The sequence below is a fragment of the Plectropomus leopardus genome, chromosome 14 (assembly GCF_008729295.1).
Source record: "Plectropomus leopardus isolate mb chromosome 14, YSFRI_Pleo_2.0, whole genome shotgun sequence".
Lineage (NCBI taxonomy): Eukaryota > Metazoa > Chordata > Actinopteri > Perciformes > Serranidae > Plectropomus > Plectropomus leopardus.
Genome location: NC_056476.1, coordinates 10990654 through 11009485, shown reverse-complemented (window position 1 = coordinate 11009485; position 18832 = coordinate 10990654). Strand labels below are relative to the sequence as shown.

The 18832-nt window shown below is 39.3% G+C and overlaps 3 protein-coding genes and 1 non-coding gene across 7 annotated transcripts in view; 3 read left to right on the top strand and 1 right to left on the bottom strand.

Moving 5' to 3' along the window:
* Positions 1-1041: 1041 nt before the first annotated feature.
* atg9a (ATG9 autophagy related 9 homolog A (S. cerevisiae)) lies at positions 1042-11188 on the top strand. The gene is given in 19 exon segments (XM_042501019.1): positions 1042-1068; positions 1071-1146; positions 1253-1296; positions 1411-1475; positions 1579-1728; positions 2831-2972; positions 3114-3254; positions 3356-3476; positions 3625-3800; positions 3955-4077; positions 4376-4563; positions 5292-5445; positions 6544-6723; positions 7519-7731; positions 7841-8073; positions 8261-8378; positions 8532-8802; positions 9255-9403; positions 9500-11188. Coding segments are annotated over 19 exon segments (2580 nt in total). The 3' UTR covers positions 9509-11188.
* Positions 11189-11719: 531 nt separating this feature from the next.
* trnak-uuu lies at positions 11720-11792 on the top strand. The gene has a single exon. It is a non-coding gene; the product is annotated as a tRNA-Lys (tRNA).
* Positions 11793-13959: 2167 nt separating this feature from the next.
* Positions 13960-16630, bottom strand: zgc:112416 (uncharacterized protein LOC550509 homolog). The gene is made up of 7 exons (XM_042500756.1): positions 16598-16630; positions 16377-16434; positions 15738-15820; positions 14889-15065; positions 14525-14639; positions 14292-14425; positions 13960-14181 (listed from the first exon to the last, which is right to left on the bottom strand). The coding sequence occupies exons 1-7, from the start codon at positions 16628-16630 to the stop codon at positions 13960-13962; spliced, it is 822 nt and encodes a 273-aa protein (XP_042356690.1).
* Positions 16631-17708: 1078 nt separating this feature from the next.
* Positions 17709-18832, top strand: part of pcnt (pericentrin) — a 48711-nt gene continuing 47587 nt past the window's right edge. For all 4 annotated transcript variants that reach the window (XM_042500153.1, XM_042500152.1, XM_042500151.1 and 1 more), the window contains exon 1: positions 17709-17878. In XM_042500153.1, the coding sequence (XP_042356087.1) occupies positions 17831-17878 (48 nt within the window). In that variant the 5' untranslated portion in view covers positions 17709-17830. The remainder of the gene's footprint in view (positions 17879-18832) is intronic.

Genomic DNA, 18832 nt, shown 5'->3' with positions numbered 1-18832 from the left:
GGTAAGTCGATCAGTAATTTAATGTAACGATTTCTTTTTTTAGTGATCTTGAGTATCTCTTCCCACCTTCTGACGTTATATAAACAAAAAAAGGTCCTTGATTTGTGGTGTAACCAGTGGCGTTTAACCCTCTGAAACCTGTGTCAACACAATTTTTTTGTGCTGCATTTAGATGCCTTTTACAAGTATTTAAAGCTTTTGACACAGAGCAAATTTGTGCAATTTATTTCAAAATCATGGGGAGGCAATAAGCAACTTGGCAAGAAATGTCCTGCAAATTTCAAGAAATTTGCAGATTTGGAAAATTATTTTGTTTAAAGCTAGGGGGGAAATGTCCAGAGAACTTTATACTAGTATTATACATTTTAAAATATTTTATATAATTATTTTAATATTAAAGGTTTTTTTTCTCTAGTCATTTCTGTGTTTCTGTTTTTTTCTTGGTTGTTTTTTTTGTTGTTGTTATTAATATTAATTAATTTGTAAGAATTAGAGGAAGAAGATCTGCACACTGTATTAAAAGCTCCCAGTAATTTTTAATTGTGCAACATTTTGATTGAACAGAGATTGATCTCTGATCTCTGTTAGATTGAAATGTTGCGAAATTATAGATTACTGTTAACTTTTAATAGAATGTGCGGCTCTTCTGTTTAAGTTTTGCCTTAATTTTTTTGATCTACCACCGGCAAAAGTTTTTGTATGTGCATGCCCTCCAACTTTACTTCAACTTTTCCAAGACCATCAGTCTCAAACACAAGTTCACTGTGCTTTTGGGCCTCAATTTTTATGTCTACTCTCTCAAAATTTAGTCATGTGTGAAGGCAGTTCAGTAGTCTAGGGTGTGTTTTTAAGAAGCACAATGCCCTTTAACCAGGGATTCTAGTTTTGTCAGCTGTTTGTCTGCAAGTATTCAGCTCCAGTTTTGCTGCTTTGTTGCTGATCCTGACCTTTACCATTCATCTGTATAACTTTCAACCCTCTTGCCTCTCCAGTCTGTAGCAGTGGGTTCAGCTTCTTGGTGAGACTGAAGCTGCTGTCACTATGGCGCACTTTGACACGGAGTACCAGCGCGCCTGGAGGCGTCCTACAGCGACTCCCCCCCTGGAGAGGAGAACCTGCTGATGCATGTGCCTGAAGGAGCCAAATGTATGACATGCACACACATTATTACAAAGAAATCATCGCACACAGAAACACACACCCTCCTCTTGCTTAACAACACCATCACTAATTTGTGATAAATCTTTTGCAGCCCAGTGGCACCACATAGAAAATCTGGACCTGTTTTTCCAGCGAATATCCTTTTACAATGGCATATGTTCCCACTGTGTTGTGCTCTTGACAACTGAATTAAGTATTAGTTTAACAAAACATTACATTACATTTGTTGCACTCCTTAACTTGCATTACGTCTATAATCTGCACCAGAAGAATGGATTCACCTGTATGCTGCTGGGAGAGATCTTTGAGCTGGTGTATGTATCCTCACCATCAGAAATGATGTTTCTCTTATAAGAGGTTTGTGTATGGAAGAGCTTGCTGAAGTGTGTTTTCTCCTCCTTCTCTTTCTCCATGCAGTCAGTTGCTGTTTGTGGTTGGCTTCACAGTGTTCCTCGCTAACTGTGTGGACTATGACATACTGTTTGCCAACAAGTTTGTAAATCATACTGATTCATCTAAAGTTACCTTGCCTGATGCCTTCCTCCCAGTGGATGTCTGCAGTGCCCGGTGAGTGTGACACAGTGTTTATTTTATTTAGGTAATGATATGTCTGAGATAGAGAACACTCAAGCAGACTTTTCACATTATAAGACGATGTAAATTTAAACTATCACATGGAGCTTTATTCTTAACTTAATAAAACTTAAGTTAATCTACAACAACATTTTTTTCCCTCATTATAGGTGTTTTTCGGAGGGGGGGGGTTTTTTGTGAGGGTCTAAGGACAGAGGGATGTCGTATGCTGTAAATCCTTCTGAGGCAAATTGTGATTTGTGATAATGGGCTTTAAGTTAATCTCCCAGTTATACCTTTTGTATAACAGACATAACTTAAACAAGCATAAATATGTAAACATGTAGAGAGTGATATTTTAATCTGCTATGTCTGCAGTCTCATCCTCTGCCTCTGTTTTACGTAGGCAGAGCGCACACACTCAGCTAACAGCGAATTGTTACAAAACAAGCTAAAACAAAAGCTGTCTGTGTTTAGTCTAACTGTTAAGCTTAGTTTCCTACATGTCTTAAAATTTGGCAAATCCTTGTGAAGTTAGCTGCTAGCTGAGATAAACCAGCCACTCCTCCCTCTATCAGCTGTAACTTGACCTGCAGGCAGTGATTCAGATCAGCAGCAGGGAGAGAGGACAGAGGACAGGATGTAGGACTGATAATGACTGATGAAAACTAAACATCACTCAGTACTGTGATGTCATGAATAAAAATAGCAATGCTTTAGAAACAACATTTGGTTATATTCAAAATATTCAAGTCTATAGAAGTTATTTTTTTAAATTAAATATACTATTATTATAATGTTTTAAAAGCAATTATTTTGTAAAAACTAATTAAAAGTACCAATGAAGAACCAAACCAAGAAAGAGTATCTGTAAGAGTAATTGTATCAAAAAATCGTAACAAAGTGAAACCAGGTTCTATTGTCAACGATTAGAGTAAAATGTCTCTTTAAAATGTCTCTAAAGTTAGCTCTTAAGTGTTTCTTTTTCCCATATAGAAATATTAAATGTGTCAAAGCAATTAGACATGTCTGAAAATCTTAACGCTGTTCAATACATGCGTCTTTGAATTATAAAAGATTATATTTTCTCCCACAGTATTCGAGACAATGCGTTTGTGATCTTTGTGCTGGTAATCTCTGGAGTGTTTTGGCTACATCGTCTGGTCAAATTCATCTACAACGTCTGCTGCTACTGGGAGATCCGATCCTTCTACATCAATGCACTCAAGATGACCATGGTAAGACGGAGAAAACAATGGCAGGAAATTATTTTTTCGAGGGGTATTGAAGATTTGTTTTGTTGACATTATATATATCTTGTAAGATTAATTGCAAGACTCATTGTACGCTCTACCTTTCACTGTGATTTGTCTTTTCAGTCAGAACTCCCTTATGCAACATGGCAGGAGGTTCAGGCCAGGATAGTGGAGATCCAGAAGGAGCATCAGATCTGCATCCATAAAAAGGAGCTAACAGAGCTCGACATCTACCACCGCATCCTCCGCTTTAAAAACTACATGGTGTGTCCATTTGTGTTAACAGCACTGTCTGACACAGCTATTTCGAAATGCAATGAAACAGTGTCACCTCAAACCAAATCTTTCCTCTTGTACTTCTCAAGGTTGCCATGGTGAATAAATCACTCCTTCCTGTGCGATTTCGACTTCCTGTGCTTGGAGAGTCTGTGTTCTACACCCGGGGTCTCAAATACAACTTTGAGCTTATCTTCTTCTGGGGGCCAGGTGCGTCCACGTTTAATGTAATTCATTATATAAATGCATTAGTGCAGTTCTGTGGTGTCATTCAGATGAAATTAACTGTTTGCATGCATTTGCTAATTTGTCAAGGTTTACACTTTAATAGGAGTCTCATTTTAACCTTGCTCTGTAGGCTCTCTGTTTGAGAATGAGTGGAGCCTGAAACCAGAGTACAAAAGAGGAGGTAACAGGCTCGAGCTGGCTGAAAGGCTAGCATCCCGCATCCTGTGGATTGGGATTGCCAATCTGCTTCTGTGTCCAGTCATCCTGGTGTGGCAAATTCTCTACGCCTTCTTCAGTTACACAGAGGTAAGTGGTTCACAAGCACACACAAAGCCAAGACATTTTCTTTCATCATTTAGTGCTCTAGACAAGAGTTTGGTGTGTCTGTGTGTGTCTGTGTGTGTCTGTGTGTGTCTGTGTGTGTCTGTGTGTGTGCGTGCATGCGTGCGTGCGCGCATAGGTGATCAAGCGAGAGCCTGGTTCTCTGGGAGCGAGATGCTGGTCTCTATACGGTCGATGTTACCTGCGTCACTTCAATGAGTTGGACCATGAGCTTATGTCGCGCCTCAGCAAAGGCTACAAGGTTGGTGTTAGAGCTGATCTCCTGCCCATGGCTCTTTAAAGGGATAGTTTACCGAAAAAATAAAAAATAAATATTATCCCTCTTACTGTAGTGCTGTTTATTTATATGATTGTTTTGATGTGAGTTGCGAAGTGTTGGAGATATCAGCCGTGGAGATGTCTGCCTTCTCTCGAATATAACGGAACTAGTTGGCACTCGTCTTGCGGTGCTCAAAGCGCCAGCCCACTCATCCACTGCCAATAATGAAGTCAGTTTCCTCCTTTTTCTCTTCCTCTTCCTTTGTTCCTGTTTAATTCAGGCTGCATCCAAGTACATGAACTGCTTCCTCTCACCATTGCTGACGGTGGTTGCCAAAAATGTAGCGTTTTTTGCCGGGTCTCTTCTAGCTGTCCTCATCGCCTTAACTATCTATGACGAGGACGTTCTCGCGGTGGAACATGTCCTCTCGTCAATCACACTGCTCGGAGTCTGTATCACTGTCTGCAGGTAGGGAATTAGTGTCACCATGTTAATCTGTCTGCTAATCTCATCTGTCTAAATAAACATAGACAGAATTGATTTAATGATTTTATTTAACAGAAGCATTTTGTAAACACACAGAATCATTTAATGGCTACAACAGTTGTGGTTAAATGGGGAGGGAAAGAAGGCGTTGGGGCAAAGGCAGTGCAGCCTGCACCAGCTAATCATTGCAATTATGTAAACAACTTAAGTACAATAGGTAAAATACATCACCAGATCATTTGTAATCGTCTATAAATCCTAACCTTTGTCACTATACATCACATACAAATGTAAAGCATGAATACAAGACACAAGTCTCCAACTGCACAAAATGCTATCCATGAGCCATTTCTTTATTGCTCTTTTAAAGCTACCCAGTGGTAATCCTGTTAATGCTCCTCAGCAGCTTATTCTGCTGTATAACTGAGGAGTATAAGAGGGTTTCCTTCTTTAAGTAGCTCCAGACTATCTGCAGTCTGTTAATAGCTCTAAATTGAAATACTCAGATATCAAGGAACATTCTCATGAATTAAACTGTGTGGAAAAATCCACTCAAGAATCCATCATAAAGTTTACAGGTAGATTCAGACATATAGGATTTAATTGTTATTTCCATTTAGAAATCCTCACTCAGAAATATATATTTTAAAATAACTTGATGAGAATGTTTTTCAGTCTTGTAAACTCTCTCTCTCTGTCTGTCCCTTCAGATCATTTATCCCAGATAAGCACATGGTGTTTTGTCCTGAGCAGCTGTTGAGGGTCATCCTGGCTCATATCCACTACATGCCCGACCACTGGCAGGGTAATGCACATAGATATGAGACTCGTGACCAGTTCTCCCAGCTCTTCCAGTACAAAGCAGTGAGTATAACTGAACTGAACTGGGAATAAATATCAAAACTCAGAATAATTACAAGGTAGTAAAGGAGCAGTGTGTAGAATTTAGTGGCATCTAGTGGTGTGGATTGCATGTTCGAACCAGCTGAAACTTCTCCTGGTTTGAATTTTTTCAGTGTTCATTGTTCAGTTGGTTTTTACTAAGAGCTGAATTATCGGCAGAGGTCTCTTTCTCTCCAAAACAAACAGACCAGGTAATTAAAACTGGACTTTAAAGCTAGTTTTGCATTACAAATTGGTATCTCAGACACTGTTCTAGGGGTTGACTGATATTGGTTTTTCAGGGCAGATACCGATTATTAGTACTTAATGAGCCTGATAAACGATATTTGGAACCAATATGCATTTACAATAACAAAGACAATACTTCTTTTGAAGTTTAGAATTTGGAATATAACAAACTCCAACAACAAACTTTCTTCAAATGCCTTTACCAAATGTTTAATCAAAAATTTTAACAGAAGCTCAATTATATGCAGAGGTGTCTTTATCTCCAAAACAAATGGATCCAGTGATTTAAACTGGTAAAAACACTGGTTAAAGGAGTTCCATGTTAAAAAAAACTGTGTTTTTCCAACACTGCTCATCATGGACTGGCTGCTAAATACTGTAGCCAACACAAAAATGCAAATGGCTCTATCTAGAGCCAGTGTTTGGGTTGTCTGTTATGGGCTACGGTAAAAGCATGGCGCTGCAACATGGCAGAATCTGTGGACGAGGACCTGCAGCCTTGCTGGCTATCTGCGTGCACATTGATGATGGGAAAAAGAAAGTAGTCTCATTGAAGCAAATGACAAAAACATGCATAAATTAGTTAATAGTGAGGCTGTCGGGTTTTTTTTACATTATATTCATGTAATATACTTATCCAGAATATGTTAATCTGCATGAGAAATTAAAAAAAAAGAAAATATGGGTTAATACAATCATCAGCGTACAACATTCATTTTGTCCTGGACTGCGTTTCAACTTGTGAATTAGAAGTACCTTTGACGTTTTTGCTGAACCGTCCTCTGTGACATGTGTACAGTGTTACAACCTTTCCCCTCTGTTTTCTTCTAGGTGTTTATTCTGGAGGAGCTGATAAGTCCAGTGGTCACTCCCATCATCCTGATCTTCTGTCTCAGGAGGAAGTCTCTGGAGATCATTGATTTCTTCAGAAACTTCACTGTTGAGGTGGTCGGGGTGGGAGACACTTGCTCTTTTGCCCAGATGGACATCAGGCAGCACGGACACCCTGCGGTGAGGGACTAGCACAAGTGGTTTGCAGTCACGTAAACATACAAATATAAAGATACACATGAAAATACCTGCTGTATGACATGGTTTAAATTCATTAATTCCAGAGTGAATCAGTCTGTATGCAGGTTACCATTAACACTCACATTGTGCAAATTAAAACTGCAAATTTAAATGTACTTAGAGGAAACATGTCAGTTTAAAAAAAACTCCCATTTATCGCAAAAATGTTTTTATGCTTACATGAGTTGGTATTTTAGGCGTTTTGAAAAAGCCATATTTCGCAAAACTGCACTGGAAACACTTTTTTTCCTCTTTTATAAGTCACAAGATGCTATGACTACGCACTTGTGGGTAGGAAATGGCCCCCTTGGGCATGATGCAGCAGGCGCTACAAGAGGTGTTATTGCACACGTAACTCTTCAAAAGTGGAGCAGATCATCGGAAGTTTTGAATTCACAATTCCTCTGCGAAATCGTGAACTATCACCCCCCAAAAATCCCTAATAAGTGGCCGCTCCCACATATAAGGGGTTTGCATTTCAATTATCACTCGTTTAACATTCCTACATCACCTTCAATTGGAAATAATGACGGTGTCTGCAATAGAAATAAACCTGCTGATGTTTTGAACATCCATCGCCATGTGCCTTCGAATGTTATCCCAAGAGGTGAAGTTGCATAACACCGCTCAATAGAAACACAGTCATCTCCCAATTGTGTTTTATCGACATTTCGAAAACATTGCTTTAATTTTTGTGTACATGTGTGCATTTAACCTTCTTTCTTCCTTCTGTAGTGGATGTCAGAGGGGAAGACAGAGGCATCTATCTACCAGCAGGCAGAGGACGGGAAGACAGAGTTGTCTCTGATGCACTTTGCCATCACCAACCCCCAGTGGCAGCCTCCTCAGGAGACCACACACTTCATCAGTCAGCTGAAAGAGCGAGTTCACAGAGAGGCCGCGGGGGCTCCTTCAGACACACATCCGCTCTCGCTGTCTGAGTCTGAGGTACAGGGATAAACCAACGTCATGCTCACAGTGGCCACGAGTTAAATGTTATCACATCCTCAGAGGTAAAAACTGCTCTTGTCTCTTGCCCCTTCTCTCCCTCTTGCAGCCAAGGAGCCTCATTGCAAACCTCTTGGTGGGTCCCTCTACGCTGACCTCCGTTCATTTCGGCAGGGACAGCTCTTTGACCAATCATGCAGTGCCTGGCTTAAGCGACGGGGCATCTGCGTTACGCTCCCTTTCCCCAATTAGTAGCAGTCTTCATCTGAGAGGCAGTTTGAGTGCAGCTCACAGGACGTCTGGCCACACTTCGACCATGAACAAAGCTATGGCAGGCTCTGGGTAGGAAAATTATGCCTCAACTATGTTCCTTTTCTGTACAACACTAATTATTTACTGAGAGGCTGGAGGAAAATCTTAAAGAAATTCATCATGGATAACCAACTTTAAACCCTCAGTTTTCTCTTGTCTTTTCATCATCTCTATCACCTACTCTTCATGTCCTCATTTTTGCATTTCCTTTCTGTAGGACTGATGCCCGAACTGTGAGCTCAGGCAGCAGTGCATGGGAAGGTCAACTCACTAGTTTGGTGCTGTCAGAGTACGCCTCCACTGAGATGAGCATCCATGCACTTTACATGCATGAGGTAATTTTTTTTGTGAGCATGTGTAGGAAGAGAGAAAGGGACATCTGCGGGAGGCACAAACTGAATGAAGCGCGGCCTGTCTTCTTACCCTGAATATCTCATTGATCTTCTCCATTTTGTGTCCTGCCTATCTGTCTATTTACTTCCTCATAGCTACACAAGCAGCAGTCCCGTGGTGAGCTGTCCCGTCACACATGGCATCGGCAGGAGAGTGACGAAAGCAGTGACAGCGTCCCCGATGAAGTGAGGAGCGAGCCCAACCGCCACTCCAGACATTTCCCTCGCTCACACACTTTCCCCACCTCAGTTCCCAGTCCCAGCGCCATCCCCACCTCAGCTTCAGCCAACAGCAGTACCACAATGGGCCAGGAGGGGGTGTCATTACACAGCAGCAGCCAGCGGCGCTCCAGTGGACATACACCAGGTGATATTTTTTATCATCTCTACATGTTTCACATCACATGCACTTGAATGCTAATCTTTTTTATATTATCGCACTCATGACTTATAACATGACATATAAAAAGGCCTCAAGCACAAATGTGAGTTTCTTCCTTCTGTGCGGGTCATTGAATCTCTCTGGAGACATGGACCAATTTTTTGACTGTACGGTTTCTGCCATTGTTTCTTTCACTCATCATATCACTCTGAAAGTGATCTCAAGGCTTTGGTTTACCACTCTCATTGTAGTTGGAGAGTGGGCTTTGCCATGCACTTGAGCTAGAATGATTTTTAAAATATATTTAAAGTTATATTCTACTTATTGTTCTTGGGGTGGACAGTCTTATACTCAGCACAGTAGCTGTACAGGTCCTATTCAGATCAGTGTTCATTTCTGGCTTTCTAACCGACGCTGTATGTCATTCTGTTTTTCAGACTCTTTGGGTTCAGGGGGGAAAGTAGTGAGGTCGGCCCGGGGTGTGCCCATGGGAGGGTGGGCAGAGGAGGGTCAGGCAGCACCACGACACCATGAGCCACTACCAGAGGAGAGCTCAGAGGACGAAATGCCTCCTCACATACACAAGGTGAACGCTGTTTGTGTGTTATTAGAATGGGGATGTTAATTTTCCCGTGCGCACTGTAAGTAAACTGACATTCCTGTTCTCTTTCTCTCACTTTAGATCACATAACCAAGCCATGTGAATAAACACCAACGTCCCACTTTCCATAGATGTCCACACATTCTTGTCCTTGATCAAACGTTTTCTCCAGGATTGACCATTTGATCTGACACAGATAAAAATGGACATGTGGAAGAGTGGTGCACCATGACTCCTACAAACACTTTACCGGTGAAATCATCTGAACAAGTTGATGCCACCATCATCCGTTCAAAGATAGGACTTGCTACATGCCTAACCAGGCAAACAGGGTAAATATCTGAATTTGTGCATCAGAGGAGGATCCACAGGATCAATTTATTTCGATTAGCCATTGATATCATCAGATTACGCTGCGCTCTTTTATAACACCAAAAGATAAGGTAAAGAAAGTGCATGTGTTGCTGGGATGTAAACTAAAATTGTGAAAACCTCATCCTTTGCACTGTGGAGCTATTGCTGTAGAAAAATACGCAACAGTTTGCCTAAAATGTCATCACAATAATATTTTAATCCTCATTGTGCTATCTGTATTGTTTCACTCAAATCAGATGGCCTGAGAGGTGAAATTTGAAGAATGTATGGTGTCTCTCTAACAATAACTGCATTCACCAAAATATGTTTAGAAAGATACTGGTGACACAATGACTTTCATAGTGTGAAACTGTTATTTTACCATTAGCAGAGGGCTATTTATCCTACCCTGTGCCGCTCTGTATTTCAGCTTCAGTCTCTTTGCAAAACATATGAAAGTATCGAATAGTGTCAAAATCACTATTCACATGACAGTTTGACTAACATCCTAGTCCTTAGGGATTTTTTGATTTCCCTCTGCATTTGTGGAATAACAAAAAGTTATTTTAAACATTTTTAAATGTTCATTAATTCTCCCCAGTCTGGCTGAGTTTGCACAGATAGATGCTTGTTTAAAAAAACAACAATTGTACAGCATTGCCTGGTATTCTGCTAGCAGACATGCCCTGTGTAAATAAATGTCATCAGATTATTTCACAGCAGTCATTCAGAACATTTAATTAACCAAGTTTACACAATAATAAGGCCAATATTTTGTAACCACACATGCTGTATTCAAGCACATTTTAATCAGATTTAACCCAGATTTTGTATTGTTTACCATTCATTCATCTTAAACAAAATGCATAAGGGCGCAGCAAACAAACAAGGCTGTTTTAAGCATGTTAATATTGACGTATGTGCCATAAAAAAAAACCCTGAAGCACAAGTGCAGACCATCCTCCACACATTTGTCTAACTATCCTCCACATCTTGCTAAACACACAGCATGACTCCCCCCTGCTCCTCTGTCATTACACCGCAATTCTTTAAAAGAAGAATTATGCACTTTATTAATCTGTTAATGCAGAGGTTGTCACTTAACTTGGATTGTTTGTATGTGTATGTTTTCGTATAAATATATTTAGATAATTTTATTTATCAGAGGGATGTGCCATGATGATTGACAGTTGTGAATTAAGGTTTGGTTTTATGTTGTGTACTTGTATGGAGATGAAGAAGCACTGTCACACTGTTAACCTGGACTGATAATATGGTCAGGGATGCAGTGATTCAGTGTGGTAATGTTAAATCAAAAGTGATGCGAGGCGGTTTTTGTTGTTTTATAGATTCTGTAAAATACCGTTTTGTACAGCTGTAAATTCATCCATTAAAGACAAGGCAGTGGTTCAATGATTTTTGTGTAACCTGAAAAAAACAACTAACAGAACAAGATGACATAGATAGTCACTGACTAAATATTTTCTAGTTTAAAGTTTGTTTAGCCATTAGATTTTACGTTTGCGCAAAGTCATTGACGGTTACCAACGACATCGTGTGTACAGTTAGCCGAAATTAGTAGCCTATATTACGGTTAAATATCTTATTAATTTGGGCAGCTACTCGGCGTTAGCCGCTAACAACGCTCCAAAGCTAGCACAAGGCTAACCATCTTGTTAGTTTGTAGCATGAAATACAGTCTATTGTTGGTAGCCAGCTATCGTTAGCTGCTGAAACCGCTAATACCGTTCAAAAGTTAGTTTGTTAGCCTGTTAATCCTATGGCGAGCTAGGCTAGCGTAAACTGCAAACAGCACTCCAAAGTTAGCATACAGCTATCTATCATCATTACCTGTGGTGGCTCCAACTATGCAGTAAATATAAATATTGACCATTGAAATCTGCATGGTACAAGTATATAAATTGTCTTGATGCCGAAGTGAGAAGAGCCCGGATAGCTCAGTCGGTAGAGCATCAGACTTTTAATCTGAGGGTCCAGGGTTCAAGTCCCTGTTCGGGCGATAGTATTTTTTTCTCCCCGTCTGGGCTACAACCGTTTTTGTGGAGACATAACCATGTTTTTATCTGTGGCTTTGGGTTTCCAGTCCTTGTTCGGGGCGTTGAGTCTTTGTTTTTTCTCATTAGTCACATCTCCGCGAACCAAAGCAACTGAAAACTTTAATTTAATTGTGTTAGAACAACGTTAATCTTAACCAGTGGTGTAGTGCTAGTTGATGAGGCGGGTGTACCACTAGCTACATGCGTATGTTATAGAGGAATCCCGGGAAATGAAAGAGTAGATAAATAGGCCAAGGAGGCAGTGAAGAGAGGACATGTGGACACTAGCATCAAACTTTCAAAGTCTGAGGGGAAGAGCATCATTTGGAGGGAAATAAACAGACAGTGGCAGCAGTACTGGGATAATATGACTAAAGGACAAGACTTATAAACACACACACACACACACACATATATACAGTATATGAGTATATGAGGGTTGAAATAGAGGATGTAATAGACGAGTACAGGTGATTGTCATGCATGTATTACAGGTTATTGTTAGTAGATTGAGAATTTGTCACACTCTTTGTCATAGGAAACATCCAACTCCCCTGTGCAGCTGGTGTATCATGGGGGAAACATTGGAGCATGTGCTTGTTTTCTGCAGAAAGTATTTCAAACAAATTTTATTAAGGGATAACCCCTTGAGATGCATCATCTCGTCTTCCAGGGGGTCCTGAGGGGAAGTATGAGGGGAAGAGACAGGTATGTTTGACGGGGCTGCAGAGGGAAGGACGACAGGTGGCCAGTCTGAAAGATGTGATTGAGTGTCTCTGCAAGAGAGAGGGAAGGAGGGTAATTTTTAGGTGTTTGGCAGTAACTGGTCTCATCAGAAGATTGTGAGAGAGTAGGACAACAGAGTTCGTGTGAATCCAGAGGGAGGCAGTAATGCAACTTCAAGGATGCCAACTGCCTTTCACCCCACAGAAGACGAAGAAGAAGAAGAAGAAGAAGAAGAAGAAGACTATAAACATCCAGAAGAAGTGGGTACATTGTATACCACCACTACATCACTGATCTCGACCAGGTTAACTGTCTCTGATGTTTCTGTTCAAGTTATTGTGCCTCATGTCTAGAATGGAGAGTACGTGGTCAGAGTTGATGACTAGCTAATATTAGCACATACATGCAGCTTAAAGTAGTGTTCTCTGTTTTTGTTTCTCTGCCATTCATACATGCAGTTCCGGGGAATCTATTCGCATTTACTTACTACTGGAAAAAAGTTGAACTAAAACAAAGCTACGCTAGTGATAAATCTGGTTTGGTCAACTAAAGGTACTCAGAAAAAGTTGTTCAAACTACTTTGTAAAATAAAAAAAGATCAAATTGATAATGTGCATGTGATATGAAATAATAAATAAAACACAAAAAACTTACTTATGTTTATTGCTGAGGGTGCCCACTTGTTCATAGGTCATATATAAATAAATAAATTGGCAAAAAAGAAACACTTTTCATGAGAAAGTGCAAGGAAAAGTCATCTGTGGCTTTTCTAACATTTAGAAACTATTTCCCTGTTAGCCAGGCAATGTTAACTGCCAAGACAGCATGCAAAAACCTCTCTGAATATCGGTAGAGAATAGCTTGAATCAGTATTTCTGAGGATTGTGGTCACAGGAGGTTCAATTACAGTAGAGACCAAATGTTAAAATGAAAAAAATCATACCTTTTACTGGTTTCAGTTTCAGTAGTTAAATACACAAAATATTGAAAAAAAAATAATTTCACAACCTAAATCACTCTGCAAATAGGAATGCAGATGACCTACCAGCAATCTACTTAGAATTTAGTTAAGTCTGATTATATGTAGTTCACTACTTTCTGACACTGCATAAATTATCGTTTTGGACTTTTTCAAGGATAAGAAACTTTTCCAAGTGACATAGCTCATTTGATTAGTGCAGGAGCAGTTTGTTTCTTAAGTTTTTAGCTCTTTTTAGGTTCCATACGTTAGTCATTCAGGGCTTCACTTTCAATGTGTTTTCAACTATGTGGGGACACTCAGAGTGAAATCTGAGTCCTGTAAAGACATGAACACAATTATATGTTTGTTGTGTATATGTATGTTGTTAGTAAAAACTAATTATTTTAAATACTAAACTCAAACTACATGTGTGCTGTTTAACCTTATGTATTAAGTGGTGGGAGTGTAAAAGGGGTTGTATGGTTTATGGTTGGTAAATGTCCCGCTGCTTGTCCTGCTGGGACAGATGAGACCATTGGTAACCATGCGGGGGGACAGATGGGAGGCAGCTGTGATGCTGCAGGAGTAGTACCGTAGTGATGATGATGATGGACAGTACGTCCTCTTGGTTTGACATCTGGCCTCAAGAAAATAGGGTAACTGTCCTAAAAATACACATTGGAGACTTTGTTGAGAGACAGAGATGACAATATTGTAAAGGGTCAGAACTGAGCTTTTTTACTTTGTATCAGAGAGAGCGTGTATTTGTGTGTACCTGCTCAAGATATGTAGTTTGAGGGACACTGGGCCCTCCAGGTGGCAACATAGAGGGCATGGCTTTCAGCATCATATTGTGCATTATGATCTGGTGCATCTGGGCATTTTGCATCAGCATCAATTCCACCATATCTAACACACAATATAAACACACACACACACACACACACACACACACATATGAATACAGGTAGACTTAAATAAGATGGATCTCTGTTAGCAGATGCATACCCTCCTTGATGCTGCCTGAGCGTGGTACAGGGTGAGGCTGGGGTGGGGGAATCTGAGTTATCAGAGGCTGCTGTTGTGGCAGCTGTTGTATGATGGTTGCAGGCTGCTGGGGGAGCTGCAGAGAGATAGGGAGACAGGGAATTAATTGCTTTTTTAAAAAACATATTTAATTCACACTATTCTTGCACTATACTTGAGCTTCTTGCAAGCCAGTCTGGATAGCAGTAGTCGGGCAAAAATAGAAGAAAGGAAGGGGATCAGGAGGAGGAAAAGAGGATTAAATACACTTAACAGACCACATAGAAACAGAGAAACAGATCTGGGGGATTGGGGTGTTTTTTGAGATTAATGCTGAGTGTCTTACAGTCTGTTGGATGATGCGTGGAGGGTGAGGAGGGGACACAAAGGGTGGAGCAGGGGCTGACTGGTGTGGTGGGAGCTGAGGAGGCGGGTGAGGGGCAGTGGGGAAATGTGACTTGTACTGTCTTTGTGACCCTGCCCAGGTGTGAGGTCGGTTGAGGTCCTCTAACATGTGCTGCTCCTACGCAGAAGATACCAAATACCAACAAAACACAAACAATTACACACTTTTCACAATGAAAGCTGAAAGAAAAGACGTTTAAGTGCTCTAAACTGTTGGGAATATCTTATGTTTTTCTTTTATTTTGTCATCTTAATGTCTGAATGTAGCAACATAAGAAATTATATTAATATTGTAAGGCTGCCTTCTTCCAGCCTTGACTTTAAAGGCTGAATAACCCGAAGGGTAAGAAAAGCACGAGGACATATTCTCAGTTTCTTACTCTCTTTTTAATGTCTATTGCAACAGTTATAGGAAAACTGATTTCGACTGAACGCACGTGAAGCATCTCTCATATCACTTCGCAGAGGGTGCACCACATTAAATAGTTCCTCATTTTAACTTAAAACAATATAATGTGTAAGTTTAATGTGAATTAAATTAACTTGTTGATCTAAATAAATAAGAAAATAAAATAAAAGTTCACAAAAACAAATCTCATCTTACAACATGTTGATACCAGAAATAAAAAAAAATGTATGTTTACTTTAGAAGACATACAGGGTTAGGATGTCACTCGATAATCTCTTTTGTCTGTTTATATGTACTTGCCCTCACTTTTTTTGTTATAACAGTATTTCGCCATAAACACAAAAAAAGAAAAGAAAGATAACTAAGATATTATGAACAAACCTTGAGCCTTTGCAGTAGGTCCTGCTTTCGCCTCAGTGCACGATGTAGTTGATCCAACTGTCCTCGATCATAACGATAACTCCCTGAAAAGACAAACTCACATTCTCATAAACCACTCTCTTCATTTTTTTCAGTTTTCTCATGTCTGCCTCTTTTATTTGCTAGTATCTTGTTTTGAAGTTAATCAAATTCCTTCTACCTTAGTCATCAGCTTCTAAGACGCCTCCTCAGTGCTATGCTTTATATCCATTTACCACCAGATTAATACACAAAATGTATTGAAGTATGTTATGTTTGCATCTTCATCTGCCATCTTTGGATATTATTCTTGGCCTAAGTGTAGATTCTGGGGGGACGCAGGGGACACATCTCCCACATATTGAAATAATTTGCATTTGTTTCCTACATTAAAAACATAAAAGTAGCAGAGGACTTTTATTTTGACAAAATTAAAGATATTTACACCATAAATTGATTCTGAAAATGCACAAATGGTACATAAGGTTGAAATGAAACCTACATCCTTGCTTCTTATTATCAGATATGTCTAGAATGGAGAATGTAACTCTTTCTGTCATGGCAGATGGTGCCATCCACAGTTCAAAATTCTTTATCACAAAGGCGCTTTGTTTATCTTACTTGCAGACTGGGCAGACTCTGCTCTCTCGTCCATATTGTGCTCTTTGTTTTCCAGTCTCTAGAAATAAAGATATTTCTTAAGGATTTGAATGTATAGTTCTCAATAAAAGCAGAAAGAAAAATAATGCTGAACTATTTTACTTGAGAATACTAAATGACCAAAGTATATTAATTTCAAACATTATCTTTCCACCTTAACAAAATGTAGACCAGCCTCTCACCTTCTCCAGCAGTTTGAGTTTGAGTCTTGTCATCTGATCATGCTTTTAATATCTAATTTTACCTGCAATCTTTGCATTTGGATTCACGCAGACGTTTTGTGTACACCTGTGTGTTTGAGTCTAAACCAAAACCAGACAGCGGTTGCCATGGGACACACCCATTTACCAATGGCACTTCATAATGACCTGCATGTCTAGCGTACTTGTTGAGATACACATGATGCATGTTGATATGTCATGTTGATATGTAAACAATATTTATTATATTTTTTACTACTTATTTTTACTACTTTTATTCTATTTGAACCCTCAGGCAGTGCAAATGAATTTTGTTTTATTCTGTACAAACTGTGGAACACTTTGCCCAGTGAGATCACACTCCCTACTTCATGAGCATCTTTTAAATCCCTTGTCAAGTCTTTCTCTTATAGGAAAGCATTTATGGATATTTAATATGTAGCCGTTGCTACATTTATATTATGTTTTCTAGTATTAATTTATGTGATTTGATTTGATGATTTATGTGTTGTTTGCACTTTATTTTATTGTTGTTGTATTGCTGCCTTGTATTTAATATGTTGCCTGTCTAAAAAGCACTTTGTGACCTTGTTAAGAAAAATTCTTTATGAATAAAGTTTATTATTTTTATTCATCCGTTCGGTGACAATTATTCTATTCTATTTTGTGCTATTCTAAAAGGTTAAACTCGTCAACATTGCTTTATTGGAAACAGTAAATTGAGTGAGGTTAACCTTTTGTTTTATAGGTTTTTTCATTGCCATAGAAACTCCTCAGCCAGTGGATGACTCCATACATTCGCTTTCAAAACATAGGAACGAGCAGAGGTGTGTTTTGTATTAGCCTGCTCTGATTGGCTATAAAAGCCGTCAATCCAAGGTTGTCGACTGGATGCAACTATTTCATTGGTCAGCTGGATTCTAGTTTTTGAACGACTTACATGATAGAAGGCGGTACTTAAGCGACGCAATCCCCATTGGCTGAAGATGTGAAACGGAATGATTTGATTGGTCCGTTCGTTCGGGGAAACTCGATAAGGGCGGAGTTGAAGCTACTTGGCGGCCATATTGAATATTATCTGTTGACAGTTGTGTCTAAAGGAAGCCAAAAGATTTAGTTTTAGCTAACTTATGCTTAAAGTGAAGGCCTGTTGACTTTATAATCTGAATTAGGACGTATGTCCTAAACTTTAAATGGTTTGATTCAACCCAAGAGATGGATGAAAATGAACGGCAGAGGAAACTAGAAGCTGGAAGAGCTAAGGTTGGTTGCTAATATTTAACACTCGCTAATACGGAATGCTAACAGTTAACGCTAGCCAACTCTTTTGTCATAGCTTTGCGTTTGTCCACTGCTAACTACACCCACATGCAACATTATTGTATGTTTTGTTTGACGTTGCTTAGATCCCGTTTGATCGTTAAGTCACAAATACTCTGACTTTTACTAATTTGCCGCGCATATAGCGCGGGTTGATTATTAGCTTGCACACAGCTAACGATAACAATAACATTTATGAAGTAGGGCAATCGGCTATTGAGTTGGACCACTTTGTAAAACGATACACTTGGAGTCCATCCGAGACAGAAGGAAGCACCTGTTTTCACGGACAAGGGAATTTGTATGTAATGTGTGAAAAATATGTTACCTATTTCAAGATTGTTGCCCTTGAGCTGTGACAAAGCAAAGTGCAGGTGCACCTCAACAAACAAGCACATTTTACATATTAAAAATGTCCCGATCTGCTTGTATTGGTGGACGAAGTAATCAAAATATTCTACTTAAGTTAAACTAGGAGCACCACAATGTTGAAGTACAATATAAGTGAAAGTCCTGAATTTAGAATTTAATTTAAGTACGAAAGTACTACCATCAGCATATACTTAAAGCAGCAAAAGAAAAAGTACTCATTATGCCCTCAAAATAATAATAGTAATAGTAATATCACAGCACTGGATTACATTTATTTATGCATTAATGTGTGCATCCCTTACATGTTGCAGAGCAAAGGCAGAGTTCATTTTAACAACTTTACATAACTTTACATGCTGTGTTGTATTTTGTGTTAATTATCTTAATATACATACAAATTAAAAAACTGAAGTTGCAAGATACACGTGGAGTAAAAAATAGTAGAAGTATAAGGAGAAGAATATGTAAATACTATATTAAACTGCAAGTATCTCAGCTGCACTGAAGTACATTACTTGAGTAAAT

Excerpts from the sequence above, each read along its gene's own strand:
- zgc:112416 (XM_042500756.1), bottom strand. The coding sequence starts at position 16,630 with ATGACAAGACTCAAACTCAAACTGCTGGAGAAG. Across the intron at positions 16,435-16,597 it reads AACTCAAACTGCTGGAGAAG|AGACTGGAAAACAAAGAGCA; the intron begins GTGAGAGGCTGG and ends CTTTATTTCTAG. Across the intron at positions 14,640-14,888 it reads CACGCATCATCCAACAGACT|CTCCCCCAGCAGCCTGCAAC; the intron begins GTAAGACACTCA and ends ATCTCTCTGCAG.